Raw genomic sequence first — 27,879 nt, 5'->3', positions numbered from 1 at the left:
TTATAAAGGAAATAAAGTTTATTCCTGTGGCTCAATTGATAATGCACTCAGCTTACACTTGTTGTCCCTGTTTACCTAGCAGCAAGTAGGTACCTGAGTGTTAGCCGACTGGTGTGGGTGGCATCCTGGGGGACAAGATTAAAGGACCACAATGGAAATAAGACAGACAGTCCTCGATGACATACTGACTTTATTAGATTATCCTGGGTGGCTAACATTCCCTATCCCGGGTTAAAACAAATCTTATCTCTTATCTTTCTTAACAATAAGTTCCAAAATAGATCAGGTGGACGCCCTTTGCTAAAATCTTGCAGCCAGACTCCTACGCAACCCTCCACCTGAGTCAACAACAACAGGAACTTCCCAGGCACAGATTATTATTATTATTATAATCAAGGGGAGAAGCGCTACACCTGTAGGATTATACAGCGCCTGTGGGGAGGATGGAAGGTATTCAGGGTTAATTCAGAGAGCTGGAGCACAGATCCAGTTCCCTAGATCAAGAGCCCCTCACCAGCATCAAGGAACCTTCCTTGAGGGGACCGAAGCACAGAAAGATCTAATACGGCGCCTAACTAATTACCCAGCAGCGGCTAAAGATCGACACCCTCAAGAAGTCCAGGAGCTACAGATCAGCACTATCCAGAAGCCCAGGAGCTACGGATCAATACCATCCAGAAAATCAGGAGCTATAGACCAACACCATACAGAAACCCAGGAGCTACAGATCAACACCATCCAAAGCCCAGGAGCTACAGATCAACACTATCCAGAAGCCCAGGAGCTAGAGCTCAACAGCTCTAAGAGGCCCAGGAGCTGGAACTCAACGTATGTACGTACCGATGGTGAGAGGTTCTTGTTCCAAGGAACTGGATATATCCACCCCTTCCTTGGATCAAACCTGATTACCTCCAAGGCCTTGTTTGACCCCTATTGGTTTAGTGTTTCTCGTAAACATCATAATAATAAAGTATAATGTATGGTATATTAAAAATTTAGTGTAAATCCTGAGAGTTTTATTCAGTGCTCCACCACATACATTATCCACCTACATGAAGTATATACGTATATATATATATATATATATATATATATATATATATATATATATATATATATATATATATATATATAATATATATATATATATATATATATATATATATATATATATATATATATATATATATATATATATATATATATATATATATATATATATATATATGCAAAACAACCACTGTGAAAGAATAAGAGAAATTCCAAGCGCTTTCGTGACTACTCACATTATCAAGGAACATTGTTCCTTGATAATGTGAGTAGTCACGAAAGCGCTTGGAATTTCTCTATTCTATATATATATATATATATATATATATATATATATATATATATATATATATATATATATATTATAATAATGATAATAAATAATAATAATAATAATAATTGACTAATTAGTTAAGTTTGCTGATGATGTATTAATGAAAGTTTTAAGTTACAGACTGTATACTAGCAAGACTTAACTTACATTGTGCAGGATATTTCTGCCAGAAATGCCTAGGCATGCTAGTGGCCCTCTTTGTAATTAATATTTTTTTAATATGTAAACCACACATTCTAAACTTTGCAAGGAAATAAGCATTTTCATTTGCATATTATACACTTGTATGCTGAGAAACATACAGAAAATTATAAGTGTTGTTCCTTGTACATGGAATGTGTTAGAAATACTATGTAGTGAGGTGAAAGATTATTGGGGCATCAAACTGGTTTTTGTGTGCAAGGGGCTTGGGCATCCAGCAGGCATGTGAGAGCGTGATAGGAGTGAAGGCAAACGGCTTTTGGGACCTGACGAGTTTCTGGAGTGTGGGCAAAGTAACATATTATGAAGGGATTCAGGGTAACCGATTAGCCGAACTTAGAGTCCTGGAGGTGGCAAGTGCAGTGCCTGCACTCTGTAGGAAGGATGGAGATATTTGCTGTTTGGAGGAACATCTGAACTGCCGTATCTACGCGCCTCTGGCAAGACAGTGATACTGTGAATGATGTTGAAAGTGCTTCTTTTTAGGGTCACCCTGCCTCGGTGGGAGACGGCTAGTGTACAAATATGAAATTTAGATTTAGGAATTTGTAGTGAGAACACTAATTTGTTAATTATATATGAAGGGAACACCCTCTCAATGTCAGTGGAGCAAATATTTTGGGTTAATTTAAAATTAGTTGGCAAATATATGAGTGGGACTAGATGGATGCGAGTAGGATGTGCCTAGCATGGTCTAGTGCTCCTCTCTTTTTATGACTACAAAAGTAGTCCTAGAGAATTCAAAAGGCTTAGAAGACTTGTTCACATATAGCAGTATATGAATTGGTGCAGGAGGTGTCATAGAAGTAAAAGAAAGCGAATCTGTTGAGGATAACACAGTTTCTGTCAGTTCCTCCAGAAGGTTCCTGTACATCATCAGTGTAGCCCCAGTAGGGTGTACCTCTCTTAACCTCACTACCATCCAGCCAGCGGTAGTTGTCCTCCTCATCTCTGTCTGAGGCTCCTATCCAGTAGGAGTGGTAGTGTAGACCTGTGTCAACAAGTGTAGTCACTCTTTTATTAAAACACCTGTGTAGTTTTAAGATACTGAGGCAACGTTTGTAAGTTAAAACACCTAAGTAACTCAACTGTGTCAAAACAAGTTACAATAAAAGAAGATATACTAGGAATAAAGTAAACTGAGTTATTTACATTAATATTAAAGAGAATATCAGCTTACAATAATAGGTACATGAATGTTAGCTATACAAGAATCACTCTCCTCCCTTTCTGTAGGTTCATTCACTAGGTACCTTGCAGCTCTCTTGCTGAACTGGTTCACGCTAGGTCCTCGTACTGTGATCTTTTTCAATCAAATAATTGGATTAAATAATATCTCACTATATAAACGTCTCCTTAATAAACATCCTAGTATTGAACATGTTTTATTAACAACCTGCAGGTATTTCAAACCATATCTTTCATCTAAGCTTCAGATTTACTATCGTTATGCGCACGGGAAAGCACTAAAATCAAAAGGGCCATACAGCCCCAGCAGAAATGGGAGGTAATCATGTTACAATCCAGACTGGGGAGGGCAGGTAAAATGTCTTGAATTAGAAGAGTTCCACCTCCATCAAGGAGTCTTTCTTTTATCTTTTGCAGGTTTGAAACTCTAGCCAGACATTGTTCAGCATTTTTGTAACATTAAAACAGAGGCGATGTACCAACTTTACAGGTTTACCGCTTTCCCACAATAATAATAATAACAATATGAGAACATTACTAATATAATGATCTTTGGGAAGAGATTCATCATATTACTAATATTGGCTTCATAATAGATTTTCCATTCAGTGGTAACACACTAACTATCACCAGCACTTACCACTGTCAAAGATGTACTTGACAAGGTCACTATCACCAGCACTTACCACTGTCAAAGATGTACTTGACAAGGTCACTATCACCAGCACTTACCACTGTCAAAGATGTACTTGACAAGGTCACTATCACCAGCACTTACCACTGTCAAAGATGTACTTGACAAGGTCACTATCACCAGCACTTACCACTGTCAAAGATGTAATTGACAAGGTCACTATCACCAGCACTTACCACTGTCAAAGATGTACTTGACAAGGTCACTATCACCAGCACTTACCACTGTCAAAGATGTACTTGACGAGGTCACTATCACCAGCACTTACCACTGTCAAAGATGTAATTGACAAGGTCACTATCACCAGCACTTACCACTGTCAAAGATGTACTTGACAAGGTCACTATCACCAGCACTTACCACTGTCAAAAATGTACTTGACAAGGTCACTATCACCAGCACTTACCACTGTCAAAGATGTACTTGACAAGGTCACTATCACCAGCACTTACCACTGTCAAAGATGTACTTGACGAGGTCACTATCACCAGCACTTACCACTGTCAAAGATGTAATTGACAAGGTCACTATCACCAGCACTTACCACTGTCAAAGATGTACTTGACAAGGTCACTATCACCAGCACTTACCACTGTCAAAAATGTACTTGACAAGGTCACTATCACCAGCACTTACCACTGTCAAAGATGTAATTGACAAGGTCACTATCACCAGCACTTACCACTGTCAAAGATGTACTTGACAAGGTCACTATCACCAGCACTTACCACTGTCAAAGATGTACTTGACAAGGTCACTATCACCAGCACTTACCACTGTCAAAAATGTACTTGACAAGGTCACTATCACCAGCACTTACCACTGTCAAAGATGTAATTGACAAGGTCACTATCACCAGCACTTACCACTGTCAAAAATGTACTTGACAAGGTCACTATCACCAGCACTTACCACTGTCAAAAATATACTTGACAAGGTCACTATCACCAGCACTTACCACTGTCAAAAATGTACTTGACGAGGTCACTATCACCAGCACTTACCACTGTCAAAAATATACTTGACAAGGTCACTATCACCAGCACTTACCACTGTCAAAAATGTACTTGACAAGGTCACTATCACCAGCACTTACCACTGTCAAAAATATACTTGACAAGGTCACTACCAAAAGCACTTACCATTGTTTTCAAAGATGTACTTGACAAGGTCACTATCACTAGCACTTACCATTGTCAAAGATGTACTTGACAAGGTCACTATCACTAGCACTTACCATTGTCAAAGATGTACTTGACAAGGTCACTATCACTAGCACTTACCATTGTCAAAGATGTACTTGACAAGGTCACTATCACTAGCACTTACCATTGTCAAAGATGTACTTGACAAGGTCACTATCACTAGCACTTACCATTGTCAAAGATGTACTTGACAAGGTCGTACATGGAGACATCACTGTCGACCTTGACCAGCTGACCTCCCAACTCATGACAAAAGTTATTCATCTCGTCCCAGGTGCCTAATACCACTGTCTCTATCATGAGACACGATCCTGCGATCTCTTGGAAAGGTAGATGACATTCTGTGGTAGAATAAACCAATTAATGTCATTGTTCATTATATACATAAACATAAATTTCCTGAAGTGAACAGTACAATGCCTGGGCTCTGGAGGAGGGGATGTTGCCAAGTGTACTGTGATGTCTGTACACCTTTACCTATATATTGAATGAATACTGTCAATATAAGAATAAACGAGGACTCGAACCGTGGTCCTGATAGGTAGAAGGTCAAACAATATGCCAATGAGCTACAAGGTGTAATTACAAGAGGCAGATTTCACAGATAGCTTCTGTGACATGTCTGCGTCAGCAGTACCAGCTTGTTTTTTCATTAATAGTCTTTCATTGTGACTGATTTGAGTATGTCAATCAGAGATTAAATTTACTGTTTGATTAACTAGGTGAAATTTGGCCTTAAAAATCATGAAATTTTATTTACAATTTTAGTTAGCTGCAAGCAGCAATTTATATTATATCTCTTATATTTTAATCCCTAAAAAAGTGCAGGCTTAAAGTCAACTTTGATTGTATATTGTAATATGTACACAAAGTCTGCGTTCCAGTGTACACAGTGTCTAGGATGTCTAGGATGTCTAGGATGTCTAGGATGGCTAGGATGTCTAGGATGTCTAGGATGGCTAGGACGGCTTACAAGGGATAAACACAGTAAGGCAATGGTTCACGTTTTTAAGTACTTAGACCCCATGTAACACAAAAATGACAGACCATGTATGTTAATTATTTGTAATTTTAGGTTGTTTTAATTGAGAAATTTCAGAAGTGAGTTGATTTGCAGTAGTTGTAGTGAAGCCTTGTGCATCTAGGTTAAGTTAGGTAACTACACTACCTTGGGCACCACTAATGTGTGCTCATATATACCCTCTTACCAAACGTAACTTAATTATACATAAATATAGGCTAATTCATGCTTACATAACCAAAAATAAAATAAAAATATGGGAGTTTTGATGTTACGTAGATCGGGAAATACACACGCTGCAAAGTCTGCAAAAAAATGCAGGATGTATTTGAAGGAGAGGTATGAGGTACTTACCACTGACACTCCCACCATCCTCTACCTTGAACTCAGTGGTAAGTGTGGTAGGTACTTCAGCTACGTAGGTCACCTCAGCCACGTAGGTACCGTTCAGTAAGTCAGTGAATGTCGCCTCACAAGCTGTACCTATGAAGAAACAACACACTGTAAACCAAGCGTTGAGCTATACATTGTCAGTGTCCCGTGGCCTGGTAGGCAACGCTCAAGCTTCACACACTGAGTGTCCGTGGTTCGATCCCCGGCCAGGTGGAAATATTGGGGGTGTTCCCTTACACATCCTGTCCCCATTCACCTAGCAAGTAAGTAGGTACCTGGGTGTTAGTCGACTGGTGTGTGTGTGTGTGTGGCATCCTGGAGGACAGGATTGAAAGGACCCCAGTGGAAATAAGATAGTCCTGATTTTCTTGATTTATCCTGGACGGCTAACCCTCCAGATTAAAAATCCGACCAAAATATTATCTTATTAACGTGAGTCTCTCTATCAATATTGTCGTCAGCACGACACACTGACGGGGATCATGAAAAGTGTTAGTGTCAGCGAATTCACCTCTACGGGCACAGTTTACGGTGACTGATGGTGGTTCATGACCCTCTTGTGGCAGGACTCTGACGGTGTACTGTGAGGCCCATGATGACCTCTCCCACGCCACTGTAACACTGCCCTTATCTGCCCACCTCACACGTACCAGCAAGTCTGTAAAGAAGAAACCCACGAGCGAGTGACATGGATCTTAACTTAAGGGAGATGGATCATTCTGTGAGAGTTGTGAGGGAGATGGATCATTCTGTGAGAGTTGTGAGGGAGATGGATCATTCTGTGAGAGTTGTGAATGAGGTGGATCATTATATGATAGTTGTGAGGGAGGTGGATCATTCTGTGAGGGTTGTGAGGGAGGTGGATCATTCTGTGAGGGTTGTGAAGGAGGTAGATCATTCTGTGAGAGTTGTGAATGAGGTGGATCATTCTATGATAGTTGTGAGGAAGGTGGATCATTCTGTGAGGGTTGTGAGGGAGGTGGATCATTCTGAGAGTTGTGAGGGAGGTGGATCATTCTGAGAGTTGTGAGGGAGGTGGATCATTCTGAGAGAGTTGTGAGGGAGATGGATCATTCTGTGAGGGTTGTGAGGGAGGTGGATCATTCTGAGAGTTGTGAGGGAGATGGATCATTCTGTGAGAGTTGTGAGGGAGGTGGATCATTCTGTGAGAGTTGTAAGGGAGGTGGATCATTCTGTGAGAGTTGTGAATGAGGTGGATCATTCTATGATAGTTGTGAGGGAGGTGGATCATTCTGTGAGAGTTGTGAAGGAGGTGGATCATTCTGTGAGAGCTGTGAAGGAGGTGGATCATTCTGTGAAAGTTGTGAGGGAGGTTGATCATTCTGTGAGAGTTGTAAGGGAGGTGGATCATTGTGAGTTGTGAGGAAGGTGGATCATTGTGAGAGTTGTGAAGGAGGTGGATCCTGCCTCTCACAACTACTGGATCACTATGATATGGCCTTGGATGCACTGGAAGAAAATCAGAATGCAGATGTAATACACAGACTTTGCAAAAGCATTTGACAAATGCGATCATGGTGTAACAGCCCATAAAATACGTGCTAAAGGAATAACTGGGAAAGTGGGGAGATGGATCTTCAACTTCCTAACAAATCGAACACAAAGAGTAGTGGTCAACAGAGTTAAATCGGAGGCTGCCATAGTGAAGAGCTCTGTTCCACAAGGCACAGTACTCGCCCCCATCTTATTCCTTATCCTCATATCAGACATAAACAGAGATATACACCACAGCACCGTATCATCCTTTGCGGATGATACTAGGATCTGCATGAGGCTGTCATCTGCTGAGGACGCGGTTAACCTCCAAGAAGATATAAACAAAGTTTTCCAGTGGGCAACGGTAAACAATATGATGTTCAATGAGGACAAATTCCAACTACTCCGTTATGGAAAACTGGAGGAGATAATAACTAGAACAGAGTATACTACTGACTCCGGCCATACAATAGAGCGGAAAAATAATGTAAGGGACCTGGGAGTAGTAATGTCTGAGGATCTCACTTTCAAGGATCACAACAGTGCCACGATCGCACGTGCAAAGAAAATGATAGGATGGATAACGAGAACGTTCAAAACGAGAGATGCCAATCCAATGACGATCCTTTTCAAATCACTTGTTCTCTCTAGGCTGGAATACTGCTGTACATTAGCATCTCCATTCAAAGCAGGTGAAATCGCAGATCTAGAGAGTGTACAGAGATCCTTTACTGCACGTATAAGTTCTGTCAACCACCTTAACTACTGGGAACGCTTGGAAGCACTTGACTTGTACTCGTTGGAACGCAGGAGGGAGAGATATATCATAATCTACACTTGGAAAATCTTGGAAGGAATGGTCCCAAATCTGCACACAGAAATCACTCCCTACGAAAGTAAAAGACTGGGCAGGCGATGCAAAATGCCCCCAATAAAAAGTAGGGGCGCCATTGGTACACTAAGGGAAAACACCATAAGTGTCCGGGGCCCAGGACTGTTCAACAGCCTCCCATCAAGCATTAGGGGAATTGCCAATAAACCCCTGGCTGCCTTCAAGAGAGAGCTGGACAGATGCCTAAAGTCAGTGCCGGATCAGCCGGGCTGTGGCTCGTACGTTGGACTGCGTGCGGCCAGCAGTAACAGCCTAGTTGATCAGGCCCTGATCCATCGGGAGGCCTGGTCATGGACCGGGCCGCGGGGGCGTTGATCCCCGGAATAACCTCCAGGTAACCTCCAGGTTGTGAGAGTTGTGAAGGAGGTGGATCATTGTGAGAGTTGTGAGGGAGGTGGATCATTGTGAGAGTTGTGAGGGAGGTGGATCATTGTGAGAGTTGTGAGGGAAGTGGATCATTGTGAGAGTTGTGAGGGAGGTGGATCATTGTGAGAGTTGTGAGGGAGGTGGATCATTATGAGAGTTGTGAGGGAGGTGGATCATTGTGAGAGTTGTGAGGGATGTGGATCATTGTGAGAGCTGTGAGGGAGGTGGATCATTGTGAGAGTTGTGAGGGAGGTGGATCATTGTAAGAGTTGTGAGGGAGGTGGATCATTGTGAGAGCTGTGAGGGAGGTGGTTCATTGTGAGAGTTGTGAGGGAGGTGGATCATTGTGAGAGTTGTGAGGGAGGTGGATCATTGTGAGAGTTTTGAGGGAGGTGGATCATTGTGAGAGTTGTGAAGGAGGTGGATCATTGTGAGAGTTGTGAGGGAGGTGGATCATTGTGAGAGTTGTGAGGGAGGTGGATCATTGTGAGAGTTGTGAAGGAGGTGGATCATTGTGAGAGTTGTGAGGGAGGTGGATCATTGTGAGAGTTGTGAGGGAGGTGGATCATTGTGAGTTGTGAGGGAGGTGGATCATTGTGAGTTGTGAGGGAGGTGGATCATTGTGAGTTGTGAGGGAGGTGGATCATTGTGAGAGTTGTGAGGGAGGTGGATCATTGTGAGAGTTGTGAGGGAGGTGGATCATTGTGAGAGTTGTGAGGGAGGTGGATCATTGTGAGAGTTGTGAGGGAGGTGGATCATTGTGAGAGTTGTGAGGGAGGTGGATCATTGTGAGAGTTGTGAGGGAGGTGGATCATTGTGAGAGTTGTGAGGGAGGTGGATCATTGTGAGAGTTGTGAGGGAGGTGGATCATTGTGAGAGTTGTGAGGGAGGTGGATCATTGTGAGAGTTGTGAGGGAGGTGGATCATTGTGAGAGTTGTGAGGGAGGTGGATCATTGTGAGAGTTGTGAGGGAGGTGGATCATTGTGAGAGTTGTGAGGGAGGTGGATCATTGTGAGAGTTGTGAAATGGGTGCGATAGTGATGAAGCACCAGTGATGGTGGTAGTAATTAAAGTATGGTGGTGGTAGCTGTGTGATGGTGGTAGTTATGTATGATGGTGGTAGTTATGTATGATGGTGGTAGTTATGTATGATGGTGGTAGTTATGTATGCTGGTGGTAGTTATGTATGCTGGTGGTAGTTATGTATGATGGTGGTAGTTATGTATGATGGTGGTAGTTATGTATGATGGTGGTAGTTATGTATGATGGTGGTAGTTATGTATGATGGTGGTAGTTATGTATGATGGTGGTAGTTATGTATGCTGGTGGTAGTTATGTATGCTGGTGGTAGTTATGTATGATGGTGGTAGTTATGTATGATGGTGGTAGTTATGTATGATGGTGGTAGTTATGTATGATGGTGGTAGTTATGTATGCTGGTGGTAGTTATGTTGATGGTGGTAGTTATGTATGATGGCGGTAGTTATGTATGCTGGTGGTAGTTATGTATGATGGTGGTAGTTATGTATGCTGGTGGTAGTTATGTATGACGGTGGTAGTTATGTATGATGGTGGTAGTTATGTTGATGGTGGTAATGTATGCTGGTGGTAGTTATGTATGATGGTGGTAGTTATGTATGCTGGTGGTAGTTATGTATGATGGTGGTAGTTATGTTGATGGTGGTAGTTATGTATGATGGTGGTAGTTATGTATGCTGGTGGTAGTTATGTATGATGGTGATATTTATGTATGACGGTGGTAGTTATGTATGCTGGTGGTAGTTATGTTGATGGTCAGTGACTACTCACCAAAAACAGTAACACTGGAGGAGACAGCCTGGTCGTTGTTAACCATTAGGAGCCGCAGGTCGTCCACTGGCCCTCCATTAACTGGGTCGTTCAAGGTCTCCAGGTCTTGAATAACACACCCGTTACTGTGAACACAATAACAATTTTCACAACACAACGGGAGAAAGTGAAAAACTCTGCTTAATTTCCACAGGTAAGGTGTAATTATGTGGAAGAGTTACTAGGCTACAGTACCACGTTCCACCAGCTACAACGATCTTCTGGCAATAGGCTATTCGTATTTTCCTAATAAGTACATAATTTCTCAGCGTACCTTAATCATGTTGTTAGGTATGACACATGCAACAGTTAGGTATCTTTATTTCGAAACGTTTCGCCAACACAGTAGGCTTCTTCAGTCGAGTACAGAAAAGTTGACAGAAGCAGAAGAGACTTGAAGACGATGTAATCAGTCCATCACCCTTGAAGTTTTGAGGTGGTCAGTTCCTCAGTCTGGAGAAGAGTATTGTTCCATAGTCTGAAACAATATGGAGTTGAAGTGACAGGATGGAGCCTTATATACCGCCAGGAGGTGAGATGTAGGCCACAGGTAGAGGTAAGAATGTAGTCGTTGGGAGGTCATGTCCCTCTCAAATCCAGCCATTCTCACTAGTAGTAGTTGTCCAAGTTGATTTCAGTTCTGTACCAAGATACCCTTGTGTTGCAGTGTCTGACAGAGTGAACATTAAAATGGTATAAAATACCGACAGGTTGTTAGGTATGATACATATGCAACAGTTAGGTATCTTTATTTCGAAATAAAGATACCTAACTGTTGCATGTGTCATACCTAACAACCTGTCGGTATTTTATACCATTTTAATGTACCTTAATCATCTTGAAGTCACTACTAACACACGTCGTGACCTTATAGCCCCATGCAACAATATTATTAAGAAATTCAAGTAAAAGAATACAAGTCATGGCCCTACAACCACATACACTGAAAGTGTGGAAGAAATTGCGTTGTGTTGCAGTCACAAACCCATCTTGTGTTTGTTAGAGACGATGTTTTGAAAAACATAGTGACAGTAAACGTAAATTTCTTTTGTGTGAGTGTGTGTGCACACACTGACGCTGACAGCTGGAAGTTGAAAACTCAGATTAGTCACAGGGATGTTAGGAAGCGTTTATTCAGCCTTAAAGTAGGAAGTGAATCTAGTAGAACCATCGAAGAGGCGGGGCCAGGAGCTGTGAATCGACCCCTGCAACCACATATAAGTAAGTATATAATTCCCAAAATCTCCCCAAATCATTCACTAAGCATCATTGTGGAGACAAATGACACAACGTCAACAAATGGTGACAAAGACACAACTGCAGTAAGGAACTTTACTGAGAGGTTTCGCCTGAGGAACAGTCTTCTTCAGTCAATGATCTGAAGATCATTGAAGAAACTCATTGACTGAAGAAGCCTAGCCACAGGCGAAACGTCGTAATAAGGTTCCTCTATGCAAGCAGTAAGCATGATTGACGTGGTGAGTGCGTATACCTGAGAGGAAGACACTGTCCTGGGAGGGTCTCCACGGCTTGGCTGTGATCGTAACCATTGATCACCAAGGCTGTGAACTCTCCTGTATCACTTATATCGCTGTCAGTTATCACAGTCATCCTCTTGGGCCTCGCTGCTGGATCAGGATCAAGACCCACGCTTTCAATGACTACTTCTGCAATATTCAAACCTGTAAACATAAATGAATTTTATATAATAGGTTATTCATGTAGAAGATTTGTTTCTAACCACTAGTTTAAGCTACTAGATATAAAGTTTTGAGTAGTAACCCATCTTCTCAAACATTAAATAGTGGATTTATTGGGTTTAAAGTCTATCAACTACGCGATGGTTACTGTAGAGGAGGATCGAGGTATTACTGACCCACAGGCAACAGAATTTGCGTAAGTGGAATGCAGTCAGGATGAACATAAGTCACGGAAAAGTGTGTGTACATCTTAGTGTATATACACCGACAGGTGTATATCTCTCAGTGTATATACACCGAGAAGTGTATATCTATGTATATACACCGAGAGGTGTATATCACTATTCGAGGTATTAAAGTATTCTTGAATGATGGTGAACAGTTTACATGCAGCATTCTTCAGTATACCATGCGCCTCCACATTTTGATTCTCTCCATTTCAGTGCGGTGAATTGATGATGGTGAAGGACTCTCGATTCAAGGATGGAATCAAGAGATGGAATCAAGGCTGATTATCAAGACCTGTATTATTTATGATTTTGATAGTGTTTGAAATGCCATTAGATACTGTGATGACCTTCCTAGACCACAGCACAAATGCGACACTACTGCTAATGCTCACGAGATTCTTAGTAAACTCTAATACCTTTTACATAGGCTAGACTTTCGGAGACCTCCAGCGTTAAGGACTGCAGAATGCTTGGAGAACCCACAATATTAAGAACACCTGTGTGAACGATCAGGACCAGCTCTCTCATGTCATGAACTGAGATACGATAACTGAATGAAATCAGATGTTTGGCAGCACCAACAAATCAAACTCTTAGATCATAAAGAAAAACATAAGAGTATTCAATCTGGTGTGTGATGTTCTCGCCTCTTGTTCTACGCTGTTGGGTTTAGAGAAAGGACAGCCGAGGTTATCTGGGCAAGAGTGGAGGCGGGGCATGGATGCTTGCATAGTCGGAGTGGAAGGGTCAGGGATGGGTTTATAGGTGGGGAAAGAGGGTGCAGGATGTGCTTAGTCTTAAATGTTCGTTTTAAAATGGGAGGGAAGAGTTGACGTTGGGTAGCACTGCTTAAGACCGAGCCGGGACTTTGACCAGTAGTGTATTTATGGTGGCTGGGTTTCTGCTCCTAAATATCCTTTCTCTTATTGTATTTACCCTCGTTTTGTCTTCTCCCTCAACTGTTCTCTCTCCTTTACTATTCTGTCTCAACGTAAGCATACCCAACAGCACCGTATTGTTTTCCTGTTCCTCTAATTCTTCCCAATCAGTATAATTTTGCAGCATTGTCAGCAGCTAATTTTTGTTACAGATGAGACCTCAGTGTGTAAGATGAATTTATTATTACCAATTGACATCATCCTTGGTGTGCTGTATGTGGCTTATGATGCTTCTCTCCTCTCACTGCTATCTACTAGTAATGCGCTTCAATACCTATTAATGTGTATCAGTACCTGGTAATGTGTATTACCATGCAGTAATGTGTAGTAATCTCTAGTAATGTGTATCAGCACCTAATGATGTCTATCGGTGAAGAATAGTGGCAGTTGGTGGGTTCAGCAACTACTTACTGTCCCGGTATAGATCCAGCTGGTGTGTGCTGCCCCTGCACGAGTAGACAACGCCCTCTGTGACGTCGAGCACCTCGCCCAGGTAGTCTCCTGATTCTGGCATGTCCAGGAAGTAGTAACGACAACGTCCATCTGGACAGTTCACCACGCCAGAGATCTCATGTATAGTGGGAGCTCCTGGCACTACCAATCCACCAGAACGATACCAATAGTGCGTGTGTTTCCCCTCACCCAGGAAATTCATCATTCGTCTGTGTAAGGGAGACATCTCGTCTCTACGTATAATTTCACGGTGAAAGACGGCTTCAGGAGGCACAGTATTGTCTCCCAAATGGGAGTTCACCCACAGCTGTACCTGGTAGATTCTGTCAAGTTGTGGCTGCCATGCGATCTCCACCACTGTACCACCTCTCTGTGTTGACGTCACTTCCACACCTTTCCATAAAAGTGGGCCATTAAGCCTTGGTATATAAAATAATTCTCACTTATTTTAAATTTTATGCTAATTATATGATTATGTCATAGCTAATGATTATGACTGATTTTGCGTATTTAATTATATGCTGAAACATATATTTGATAATGTATTAACAACATTCACAGCCAAGGTTCATTTATCATGGAAACGTCGAGTTTTCAAAAGCTTTCTTAAATTTTCACGTATAGTTTTATTAATGCAACTACTGGACACTATCATATTTCGAAATAGACTATCCGATAGTGACTGAAGACCGGCTGTACTGACAGCTACATTATATATTCTGCCTTGAGGCTTCGTGTAATTTATTATTTGCAAAATTAAAACAAGAGGCTCTCAGTAAAATCTTCAAACTTACTCTTAAAACTGATGGTACTTTCACCATAGTGAACAGTCACACCATCAGAATCGCGACCTGTGACGATGATTATCTCCCAGTCTGAGAGGTGGTAATCCTCGAAGATGGAACACGGGGAGAAGCAGTGTATGGTTCCTTCACCTGTCTCGTCAGGTTCAGGATGTAGCACACCTGAACAGCTTTTTTCAACAATATTGTCATGAGTTATAAATGTTGCTGTGTACGTGAGAGTTGGGTCAGGTGGTAGACCTTCTTGTCGTACAATGCAGGAATATACTCCCTCACCTGCTATGTAGCCAACACGTCGCACTGTTAACGTCTCCATCATTTCTAAAACCAATAACAAAACAAAAAATCTCTAAAACCAATAACAAAACAAAAAATCTAAGTCTTTTGAATAAGGAAAGTGAAGGCTGAAAAAATACCACATTCGGATACTTAACAGAAGAATCAAAATACGATACAGATAATGTAATAGATTAAAAAGACAAGTGAGTAAGGACTAGGATATATTTATTAAAAAACGTATCGGTCCTGATACCTTGATCACTTCTAACATACAGAGGTTAAAATGACATTTTAACCTGTGTGTTAGAAGTGATCAAGGTCCCAGGACCGTAACGTTTTCTTATATGTGCTAATGTTTGCTCACGTGTCTTTTTAAACCAATGTGTCGGTATCTATAACCAAGGTTTATACCACAGATAATGATTAAATATTTCGTGCAGATTGACAGTACTTATTAAATATATCACAAAGACCATATATAAAACTTACAAATTATTACAATATTAAAAAAATAAACAAAGGCCATTAAAAATTATAAGGTACTCTTTGTACTCCAAGGAGTAGAGTACCTTATAATTTGTACTCCAAGGAGTACAAAGAGTACCTCCCAATCATGAGAAGCCAACACACTTGAGATGAAATCAAATGTCGGGGAAGAAGCTTATAAAACTTAAATCGAGGCAGAAAAGGGCAAGTTCAGAGTTCAGAGTTCTTTGTTGTTTTTTTTATGCGATCGAGAAGATTGAAATTAAGTAGAATATAGAGGAAAAAATCTGAGTACTGGACTTTCAGGTGGTGGATCAGTCTGACAACTGGACTTCCAGGTGGTGGATCAGTCTAACAACTGGACTTCCAGGTGGTGGATCCAAGTCATCCGACTACCCGACCTCCCGGAAGTAATTCCTTCTACCAAAAACAACAAAACAAAAGCCGAATTGCCTCCGCCAGAAGGGAAGATAACAGCAGCAGGTTGATAAGAGAACCCAATAAGCTAATATATACGAAGGCGGCGGCGCGTTCTAGGAAATATGCTAAAAAAAAACAAGACTGATAAGACCACCGTGAATGGTAAACAGACCAGTGAGAGTAGGATAATGAGAGTGGGGAGAGCGACTCTTGCTCTTAGTTTATTATTCAAGGAAAATCTCTTGACAGCTCTTATTTATATGCTGACCTGCTCACTGACTGCTTGGAGGACTGAGAGTGGGAATATGTTATGCCAGGAGCCAGTACTAGGACCGGCTCAGATGGTACCAGGAGACTGTACTAGGACCGGCTCAGATGGTACCAGGAGACTACAAGGACCCGCTCAGATGGTACCAGGAGCCTGTACTAGGGCCGGTTCAGATGGTACCAGGAGACTGTACTAGGACCGGCTCAGATGGTACCAGGAGACTGTACAAGGACCCGCTCAGATGGTACCAGGAGCCTGTACTAGGGCCGGTTCAGATGGTACCAGGAGACTGTACTAGGACCGGCTCAGATGGTACCAGGAGCCTGTACTAGGACCGGCTCAGATGGTACCAGGAGCCTGTACTAGGACCCGCTCAGATGGTACCAAGAGCCTGTACTAGGACCGGCTCAGATGGTACCAGGAGCCTGTACTAGGACCCGCTCAGATGGTACCAGGAGCCTGTACTAGGACCCGCTCAGGTGGTACCAGGAGCCTGTACTAGGACCGGCTCAGATGGTACCAGGAGCCTGTACTAGGACCGGTTCAGATGGTACCAGGAGACTGTACTAGGACCGGCTCAGATGGTACCAGGAGCCCGTACTAGGACCGGCTCAGATAGTACCAGGAGACTGTACTACGACCTGCTCAGATGGTACCAGGAGACTGTACTAGGACCTGTTCAGATGGTACCAGGAGACTGTACTAGGACCGGCTCAGATGGTACCAGGAGACTGTGCTAGAACCAGCTCAGATGGTACCAGGAGACCGTACTAGGACCTGCTCAGATGGTTCCAGGAGACTGTACTAGGACCTGCTCAGATGGTACCAGAAGACTGTACTAGGACTGGCGCAGATGGTACCAGTAGAATGTACTAGGACTGGCTCAGATGGTACCAGGAGACTGTACTAGGACCGGCTAAGATGGTACCAGGAGACTGTACTAGGACCAGTTCAGATGGTACCAGGAGACTGTACTAGGACTGGCGCAGATGGTACCAGGAGAATGTACTAGGACTGGCTCAGATGGTACCAGGAGACTGTACTAGGACCGGCTAAGATGGTACCAGGAGACTGTACTAGGACCAGTTCAGATGGTACCAGGAGACTATACTAGGACTGGCGCAGATGGTACCAGGAGACTGTACTAGGACTGGCGCAGATGGTACCAGGAGACTGTACTAGGACTGGCTCAGATGGTACCAGGAGCCTGTACTAGAACCGGTTCAGATGGTACCAGGAGACTGTACTAGGACCGGCTCAATGGCTCAGATGGTACCAGGAGCCTGTACTAGGACCGGCTCAGATGGTACCAGGAGACTGTACTACGACCTGCTCAGATGGTACCAGGAGACTGTACTAGAACCTGCTCAGATGGTACCAGGAGACTGTACTAGGACTGGCTCAGATGGTACCAGGAGCCTGTACTAGGACCGGTTCAGATGGTACCAGGAGACTGTACTAGGACCTGCTCAGATGGTGCCAGGAGACTGTACTAGGACCGGCTCAGATGGTACCAGGTGATTGTACTACGACCTGCTCAGATGGTACCAGGAGACTGTACTAGGACCTGCTCAGATGGTACCAGGAGACTGTACTAGGACCTGCTCAGATGGTACCACGAGACTGTACTAGGACCTGCTCAGATGGTACCAGGAGACTGTACTAGGACTGGCGCAGATGGTACCAGGAGAATGTACTAGGACTGGCTCAGATGGTACCAGGAGACTGTACTAGGACCGGCTCAGATGGTACCAGGAGACTGCACTAGGACCAGTTCAGATGGTACCAGGAGACTGTATTAGGACTGGCGCAGATGGTACCAGGAGATTGTACTAGGACTGGCGCAGATGGTACCAGGAGACTGTACTAGGACTGGCGCAGATGGTACCAGGAGACTGTACTAGGACTGGCGCAGATGGTACCAGGAGACTGTACTAGGACTGGCGCAGATGGTACCAGGAGACTGTACAAAGGACTGGCGCAGATGGTACCTAGAGACTGTACTAGGACTGACGCAGATGGTACCAGGAGACTGTACTAGGACTGGCGCAGATGGTACCAGGAGACTGTACTAGGACTGGCGCAGATGGTACCAGGAGACTGTACTAGGACTGGCGCAGATGGTACCAGGAGACTGTACTAGGACTGGCGCAGATGGTACCAGGAAACTGTACTAGGACTGACGCAGATGGTACCAGGAGACTGTACTAGGACTGGCGCAGATGGTACCAGGAAACTGTACTAGGACTGGCGCAGATGATACCAGGAGACTGTACTAGGACTGGCGCAGATGGTACCAGGAGACTGTACTAGGATTGGCGCAGATGGTACCAGGAGACTGTACTAGGATTGGCGCAGATGGTACCAGGAGACTGTACTAGGACTGGCGCAGATGGTACCAGGAGACTGTACTAGGACTGGCGCAGATGGTACCAGGAGACTGTACTAGGACTGGCGCAGATAATACCAGGAGAGTGTACTAGGACTGACGCAGATGGTACCAGGAGACTGTACTAGGACTGGCGCAGATGATACCAGGAGACTGTACTAGGACTGACGCAGATGGTACCAGGAGACTGTACTAGGACTGGCGTAGATGGTACCAGGAGACTGTACTAGGACTGGCGCAGATGGTACCAGGAGACTGTACTAGGACTGGCGCAGATGGTACCAGGAAACTGAACTAGGACTGACGCAGATGATACCAGGAGACTGTACTATGACTGGCGCAGATGATACCAGGAGACTGTACTAGGACTGGCGCAGATGGTACCAGAAGACTGAACTAGGACTGACGCAGATGATACCAGGAGACTGTACTAGGACTGGCGCAGATGGTACCAGGAGACTGTACTAGGACTGACGCAGATGATACCAGGAGACTGTACTAGGACTGGCGCAGATGGTACCAGGAGACTGAACTAGGACTGACGCAGATGATACCAGGAGACTGTACTAGGACTGGCGTAGATGATACCAGGAGACTGTACTAGGACTGGCGTAGATGGTACCAGGAGACTGTACTAGGACTGGCGCAGATGGTACCAGGAGACTGTACTAAGACTGGCGCAGATGGTACCAGGAGACTGTACTAGGACTGACGCAGATGGTACCAGGAGACTGTACTAAGACTGGCGCAGATGGTACCAGGAGACTGTACTAAGACTGGCGCAGATGGTACCAGGAGACTGTACTAGGATTGGCGCAGATGGTACCAGGAGACTGTACTAGGACTGGCGTAGATGGTACCAGGAGACTGTACTAGGACTGGCGCAGATGGTACCAGGAGACTGTACTAAGACTGGCGCAGATGGTATCAGGAAACTCTACTGCATATATATGGCTCTGGCTAACGTAATTTCCTTCGTTGCAAATTCATTAATAATGTTTCTCGTTCTACTCATACTCAGAATGAATACTGTATTTCCTGTTAATCGTGTTTCACCCATTTTTTTATCTATTTCAGAATTTCTGTAGTGATCCCATGTGACTGAGGTCGTCGGAATAATCTCTTGTCTGATACGTGTCTCCCACTGTCTTAAAGAGGTGCAGCTATAACTTACCAACAAGAAAGATGTTCTCAGAACTCTTGGTAAATATTTGTTATAATACTCTGACCAGACTATGTGGGAATAAGACATATGTGCACACTTAAGACATTTGTTAGACACTTCACCACTGTTAGCTTTATCAACTCTAATGACCCAATTGGCCAGATTAGGTGCGATATGGGAGACGTTTAATGGCTGGAAAGACTGAACAGTGAAAGATAACACTGACATCATTATATCCTTCAGATATTAGTGAAGAAGTTGTATACGGAAGTCTACAAGAATATCCAGTTAATAAATTAAGATATTTCCTTTAAAATTTACTATTTGTATATTATGGTAGAATAATCTGAACGTTTGGTACCTGCTACATGAAGTTTTATATATACTGATGTAAATTGTTGGCAGTGTTATAAGTCAGCAGGTGGAAGGTTCCCACGACAGTCACCTGGGGTAACATGATTACTCGATATTAACCCTCACCTCCTACCACCTCTCTCTCTCTCTCTCTCTCTCTCTCTCTCTCTCTCTTTCTCTCTCTCTCTCTCTCTCTCTCTCTCTCTCTCTCTCTCTCTCTCTATATATCAATATATATATATATATATATATATATATATATATATATATATATACATACGTATATATATATATATATATATATATATATATATATATATATATATATATATATATATATATATATATATATATATATATATATATATATATGTCGTGCCGATTAGGCAGAACTTGCGATCTTGGCTTGAATAGCAACGTTCATCTTGCCATATTACCTGGAGTTTACCGGGAGAGAGTTCCGGGGGTCAACGCCCCCGCGGCCCGGTCTGTGACCAGGCCTCCTTAGGTCAGTGTCCCAGTATGCGACCCACACCAGTCGACTAACACCCAGGTACCCATTTTACTGATGGGGAACATAGACAACAGGTGGAAAGAAACACGTCCAATGTTTCTACTCTGGCTGGGAATCGAACCCAGGCCCTCACCGTGTGAAGCGAGAGCGTTAACCACCAGGCCACCAGAGCCCTTGTAAAATTTGCGATAAAGTTTATTACGGTCAAACTGGTAAAAATCTCGAACTAAAATTAAAACAACATAAATATAGCATTAGAACTGGACAAGATTCCAATGCTCTATTTATTCATGTAAGAGATTTTAACCATCCAATTGATTTTCAAAAAGTTGAGAAAGTAGTATCAAGCAAGTCCATGGTCGACAGGAATATAATTGAATCTTGTTTCATAAAAAGCAGTTTTGACAATAATATGAATATTTCCTTTGGTTTATATAAATTAGATCCATTTATAATTAATAGAATTTGGGAAGAATTTAATAATACACTGGACAAATAATAATTTTTAAAATTTTCTTGGGTAGAATAGTTTGTTGGTGGGTTGTGCGTAGGACCTGTCCAGTTGGGTCGGCGCGCATCAGGTGTTTAACTGTTGTGGGATCTGATAGTGAGGTGTTGGCCAGACCCCTTATATACCTTCCTTGGATGCTTTACTTTCATAGTTCCTTGATAATGTGAGTAGTCACTAAAGCTCTTGGAATTTCTCTATTCTTTCACAGTGGTTGTTTTGCATATTCTGAAATCACCTGTTTACTGTGATCTTATTGCATATATATATATATATATATATATATATATATATATATATATATATATATATATATATATATATATATATATATATATATATATATATATATATATATATATATATATATATATATATATATATATATATATATATATATGTGTGTGTGTGTGTGTGTGTGTGTGTGTGTGTGTGTGTGTGTACTCACCTATTTGTACTCACCTATTTGTGGTTGCAGGGGTCAAGTCCTAGCTCCTGGCTCCGCCTCTTCACCGGTTGCTACTAGGTCCTCTCTCTCCCCGCTCCATGAGCTTTATCATACCTCGTCTTAAAACTATGTATGGTTCCTGCCTCCACTACATCACTTTCTAGGCTATTCCACTGCCTGACAACTCTTACTGAAGAAATACTTCCTAATATCTCTCTGACTCATCTGTGTCTTCAACTTCCAATTGTGACCTCTTGTTTCTGTGTCCCCTCCCTGGAACATCCTGTTTGTCCACCTTGTCTATTCCTCGCAGTATTTTATATGTCGTTATCATGTCTCCCCTGACCCTCCTGTCCTCCAGTGTCGTCAGGCCGATTTCCCTTAACCTTTCTTCATAAGACATTCCCCTTAGCTCTGGAACTAACCTTGTCGCAAACCTTTTTACTTTCTCTAGTTTCTTGACGTGCTTTATCAAGTGCGGGTTCCAAACAGGTACTTCATACTCCAGTATGGGCCTGACGTACACGGTGTACAGTGTCTTGAACGATTCCTTATTAAGGTATCGGAACGCTGTTCTCAGGTTTGCCAGGCGCCCATATGCTGCAGCAGTTACCTGGTTAATGTGTGGTTCAGGAGACATGCTCGGTGTTATACTCACTCCAAGATCTTTCTCCTTGAGCGAGGTTTGCAGTCTTTGGCCACCTAGCCTATACTCTGTCTGCGGTCTTCTTTGCCCTTCCCCTATCTTCATGACTTTGCATTTGGCGGGATTAAATTCGAGAAGCCAGTTGCTGGACCAGGTGTCCAGTCTGTCCAGGTCTCTTTGAAGTCCTGCCCGGTCCTCATCTGATTTAATTCTCCTCATTAATTTCACATCGTCTGTGAACAGGGACACTTCTGAGTCTAACCCTTCCATCATGTCGTTCACATATACCAAAAATAGCACTGGTCCTAGGACCGACCCCTGTGGGACCCCGCTCGTCACAGGTGCCCATTGTGATACATCATTACGTACCATGACTCGTTGCCTCCCTGTCAGGTATTCTCTGATCCATTGCAGTGCCCTTCCTGTTATATGAGCCTGATCCTCTAGCTTCTGAATTAATCTCTTGTGAGGAACTGTGTCAAAAGCCTTCTTGCAGCCCAAGAAGATGCAATCAACCCACCCCTCTCTCTCGTGTCTTACTTCTGTTACTTTATCATAAAACTCCAGAAGGTTTGTGACACAGGATTTTCCTTCCATGAATCCATGCTGGTTGGCGTTTATACTCTTGTTCCGTTCCAGGTGCTCCACCACTCTCCTCCTGATAATCTTCTCCATAACTTTTCATACTATACACGTCAGTGACACAGGTCTATAGTTTAGTGCCTCTTTTCTGTCTCCTTTTTTAAAAATGGGAATTACATTTGCCGTCTTCTATACCTCAGGTAGTTGCCCAGTTTCCAGGGACATGTTGAAGATTGAGGTAAGTGGCACACACAACATATCTGCTCCCTCTCTAAGGACCCACGGGGAGATGTTGTCCGGTCCCATTGCCTTTTAGGTATCGATGTCCCTTAGCAGTTTCTTCACCTCCTCCTCATCTGTATGTATGTCATCCAAAACTTGTTGGTATATTCCTTGCTGGTGTCCCCATCTGGTCTGTCCCCCGAGAGGCCTTCCTGTCTCCACTGTAAATACTTCCTTAAATATCATGTTGAGCTCCTCACATACCTCTTGATCGTTTCTTGTGAGTTTTCCACCTTCTTTCCTCAGCCTTATCACCTGGTCTTTGACTGTGTGTGTGTGTGTGTATTGAGAAATATACAAGGTGTGTGTTTATCTTTCAGTGTACATACAGTATATATATATATGTGTGTGTGTGTGTGTGTGTGTGTGTGTGTGAATTAGAGAGGTGGTAGGAGGTGAGGGTTAATATCGAGTAATCATGTTACCCCAGGTGACTGTCGTGGGAACCTTCCACCTGCTGACTTATAACACTGCCAACAATTTACATCAGTATATATAAAACTTCATGTAGCAGGTACCAAACGTTCAGATTATTCTACCATAATATACAAATAGTAAGTTTTAAAGCAAATACTATCTTAATTTATTAACTGGATATTCTTGTACACTGTTAAGTAACTGATTAACTAACTGACTGTTAAGTCTGTTAAGCCCAAGGACCTGTCAGCTATTTTTAATGTGGAGACAGGAGTGAACAACACTGTGGTGATGAAGAGCCATGAGTAACGTAAGCTTTAAACGTCACGATGTTTCGTTCTGCGTAGAGCTTTATCAAGCCGTGTTTCCCTATGTATCGAACTTTATCAAGTCATGTTTCTCTCTGAGAAGAGCTTCATGAAGCCATGACATAGTGAAGCTCTACACAGAGCGATAGTGTCAGAAGTAAAGCTTGCTTTCCACTCGTTTCTTTTTTTTTTCATGTTCTTACAATATATGTAAAGACGAGGAGGAGGAGTATGGAAGAAGTGAATGTTTTCAGATATTTGAGAGTTGACGTGTCAGCGAATGTATTTATGAAGGATGAGGTTAACCATAGAACTGATGAAGGAAAAAAGGTGAGTGGTGCGTTGAGGTATATATGGAGGCAAAAAACATTATCTATGGAGGCAAAGAAGGGAATGTATGAAAGTATAGTAGTACCAACACTCTTATATGGATGTGAAGCTTGGGTTGTAAATGCTGTAGCGAGGAGGCGGTTGGAGGCAGTGGAGATGTCCTGTCTAAGGGCAATGTGTGGTGTAAATATTATGCAGAAAATTCGGAGTGTGGAAATTAGGAGAAGGTGTGGAGTTAATAAAAGTATTAGTCAGAGGGCAGAAGAGGGGTTGTTGAGGTGGTTTGGTCATTTAGAGAGAATGGATCAAAGTAGATTGACATGGAGAGCGTATAAATCTGTAGGGGAAGGAAGGCGGGGTAGGAGTCGTCCTAGAAAAGGTTGGAGGGAGGGGGTAAAGGTTTTGTGGGCGAGGGGCTTGGACTTCCAGCAAGCGTGCGTGAGCGTGTTAGATAGGAGTGAATGGAGACGAATGGTATTTGGGACCTGAAGAGCTGTTGGAGTGTGAGCAGGGTAATATTTAGTGAAGGGATTCAAGGAAACCGGTTATTTTTATATAGCCGGACTTGAGTCCTGGAAATGGGAAATACAATGGCTGCACTCTAAAGGAGGGGTTCGGAATATTGGCAGTTTGGAGGGATATGTTGTGTATCTTTATAGGTATATACTTCTAAACTGTTGTATTCTGGGCACCTCTGCAAAAACAGTGATTAAGTGTGAGTGTGGTGAAAGTGTTGAATGATGATGAAAGTATTTTCTTTTTGGGGATTTTCTTTCTTTTTGGGTCACCCTGCCACGGTGGGAGACGGCCAACTTGTTAAAAAAAAGGGGAGACCATCAGTGGTGTCGGACCACAGATGGTAAACACATTATAAGAAGCATCTCACCTGCTACCTGGGCGACCATCACTGCCCGGAACACCAGCAATAGCAGTAGCAGCTGAGAGGGCATCCACATGTTCCTCATGGTTGATGGTTACTAACTCAACCTGTTCTTATCTGGGGGTTTATACACACACACATACACACACACACACACACACACACACACACACACACACACACACACACACACACACACACACACACACACACACACACACATACACACACACACACACACACAGTCTGGAAAGTGACGTAGTGTAGGTAGGAACCATACATAGTTTTAACATTTGGTTTGATAAGCTCATGGAGCAGGGAGAGAGCGGACCTAGTAGTAGCGACCAGCGAAGAGGCGGGAATCGACCCCTGCAACACCATATAGGTAACTATATACACACAAACACGAGCTCACTCTCCCTTTGTTCAGAGTAATACAACAATTACCTTCGTTATTTTAAGAGTCCTTGATGCTGGTGAGTCTTGATCCAATGAATTGGGGATACCTTCCTCTTCCTCGGATCAAACAGACTCCCTACCATTTCCCAAGCATTGCATGGCCCCATTATATTAATACTAACTGTGCCCTCTTGCCTGTCTGTGAAGATGACAGTAGTCTGTGAAGATGACAGTAGTCTGTGAATATGACAGTAGTCTATGAATATGACAGTAGTCTGTGAAGATGACAGTAGTCTGTGAAGATGACAGTAGTCTGTGAAGATAACAGTAGACTGTGAAGATGACAGTAGTCTGTGAAGATGACAGTAGTCTGTGAAGATGACAATAGTCTGTGAATATGACAGTAGTTTGTGAAGATGACAGTAGTCTGTGAATATGACAGTAGTCTCTGAATATGACAGTAGTCTATGAATATGACAGTAGTCTGTGAATATGACAGTAGTCTATGAATATGACAGCAGTCTGTGAACAGGACAGTAGCCTGTGAATATGACAGCAGTCTGTGAAGAGGACAGTATCCTGTGAATATGACAGCAGTCAGCAGTCTGTGAAGATGACAGCAATCTGTGAAGTCACTCTCTCTCTTGTCTGTGGCCACAGATTACGTTAAAGACTCTTCCTACAGAGGTCACATTTTTAAGACTTTGAAATTAAATTAAAATCTTGGGGGGGGGTAGTGGTGGCGTCTTGGGAGGGGGCAGTGTCAGAGAGTGGTGGGTTGGGGGGGTAGTGGGAGTGCTGGGGGCAGTGGGGTGGGGGAGTGGGGAGGTGGCAGTGGCCAAAAAAAAGCAGAGGAGGCAGTGGGGGCAGGTGGGGGGTTTGGGGGCAGTGGTGGAGTGTTGGGGGGTGGAGTGGTGGAGTGTTGGGGTGGTGGGAATTGGGGGGAGTGGGGGTTAAAGGTGGGGGATTGGGGGAGTGTTGGGGGGGGTGGCAGTGGTGGCAGTGTCAGGTTTGGGGGTGGGGGGGGAGGGGGGGGGTTGGGGGAGGGGGGTTGGTGGAGGGGGGGAGTGTTGGGGAGTGGATGTCATTGCCAAATGGTGGTTAAAAAAAAAGGGGGAGGGTGGGTAGTGGTTTTGCGGTAGGGGGGCAATTGGGGCAGTGGTGGCAGGGGGGTTTTAGTGGCAGTGGTGGAGGTCTGGGGGGCAAAAGGGGGGGCAGGTTGAGGGTGGGAGGCTAGGGGGGCAGGCCCGGGGAGGGGGGGTGTTGGGGGGTGGCAGTGCTGGGGGGTATGGTGGGGGTGTTGGGGTGGTTTGGGAGTGTTGTGGGGGCAATGGTGGTGGTGTTGGGGTGGGGGGTGGAGTGGTTTGGAGTGGGGAAAAAGGGGGTGGGGAGTGTGGGATGTGGCAGTGGTGGCAGGGTGGGGCAGGGGGGGCAGTGTTGTGGAAGGTGGGAGTGGTGGGGGGTAGTAGAGGTTTGGTGGAAAAATGGTGGGGGGTTTGGCAGGTTGGGGTGGGAAATGGCAAACTAGTGGCAGTGGTGGGGAGGTTTTCGGTAGTTGGGAGGGGTTAAGGGGCAGGGGGGGCAGGGTGGAAGGGAGGGGTGGATGGGGGGAGGGTGCAGGGCAGGGGGCAGGGGAGGGGCGGTGTGGCGGGAGTGGGGAGGTTTTGGGGGTAGTGGTGGGGTGGGGGTGGGAGGTGGTGGCAGGGGGAGGAGTGGCAGGGGGTGGGGCCGGGGCAGGTGGGATGGGGCAAAGGGGGTAGCAGGTAAATGCCCGTGGCAGTGGGGGCAGGCTGGAGGAGGGTGGGGAGTGTGGGGGGGATGGTGGGCAGGCTGGGTGGAGTGGGGGGAGTGTTAGTGGCAGGGGGAGGTTGGGGGGCAGGGGGGTGCGGCCCGGGGGTGTGGGGGTGCTGGGGTGGAAAACAGGGGGGCAGGGAGGCAGTGGAGTGGGGAAGGGGGGTGGAGTGGGGGGGGGGTGTTAAGGGAGTGGTGGGGAGGTTGGCTGGAGTGGGGAGGCCGGGCAGGGGGTGGGATGGGGAGGGAGTGGTGGAGTGTTAGGGGGGCAGGAAAGGGTGGGAGTGGGAGGGTACAAACAGTGTAGTGGTGGAGGGGGGAGTGGTGAGTGTAAAAGTGTGCGGGTGGGGAGGGGGCAGGTTTGTGGGGAGTGGTGGGGGAGTGCTGGGGGTGGAAAATGGGGTTGGGTGGCAGGGTGGAGGATGGGGGTGGCAGTGGGGGCAGGTGGAGGGGGGGGCAGTGCCGGGTGGGGGGAAACAGGGGAGTGCCCGGGCAGGGGGGGCAGGCTGGGGCGGGAGGGGGGGAAAAAAAAGGGAGGGGGGTGGTTGGGGGCAGGCAGGCCAGCGGAAAAAGGGGGCAGGTGGTGGGAGTGCGGGCAG

General features: G+C 44.3%; 1 protein-coding gene across 1 annotated transcript; it reads right to left on the bottom strand.

The window, feature by feature from the left end:
• Positions 1–1,379: 1,379 nt before the first annotated feature.
• LOC128702964 (uncharacterized) lies at positions 1,380–25,202 on the bottom strand. The gene is made up of 9 exons (XM_053797460.2): positions 25,097–25,202; positions 14,806–15,135; positions 13,970–14,404; positions 12,183–12,372; positions 10,652–10,776; positions 6,598–6,744; positions 6,048–6,176; positions 4,843–5,013; positions 1,380–2,576 (listed from the first exon to the last, which is right to left on the bottom strand). The coding sequence occupies exons 1-9, from the start codon at positions 25,173–25,175 to the stop codon at positions 2,335–2,337; spliced, it is 1,848 nt and encodes a 615-aa protein (XP_053653435.2). The 5' UTR covers positions 25,176–25,202; the 3' UTR covers positions 1,380–2,334.
• Between the last annotated feature and the right edge of the window lie 2,677 nt (positions 25,203–27,879).

This window comes from Cherax quadricarinatus, chromosome 86, assembly GCF_038502225.1.
Source record: "Cherax quadricarinatus isolate ZL_2023a chromosome 86, ASM3850222v1, whole genome shotgun sequence".
NCBI lineage: Eukaryota > Metazoa > Arthropoda > Malacostraca > Decapoda > Parastacidae > Cherax > Cherax quadricarinatus.
This window is presented reverse-complemented; position numbering and strand designations above follow the sequence as displayed.

Bases quoted from the DNA above. Each gene is read 5' to 3' on its own strand.
- LOC128702964 (XM_053797460.2), bottom strand. From the start codon at position 25,175: ATGAGGAACATGTGGATGCCCTCTCAGCTGCTACTGCTATTGCTGGTG. The intron at 15,136-25,096 runs GTGAGATGCTTC...TATTGGTTTTAG, and splicing joins GATGGTCGCCCAGGTAGCAG to AAATGATGGAGACGTTAACA. The intron at 5,014-6,047 runs GTAAGTACCTCA...ATTCTACCACAG, and splicing joins GGATGGTGGGAGTGTCAGTG to AATGTCATCTACCTTTCCAA.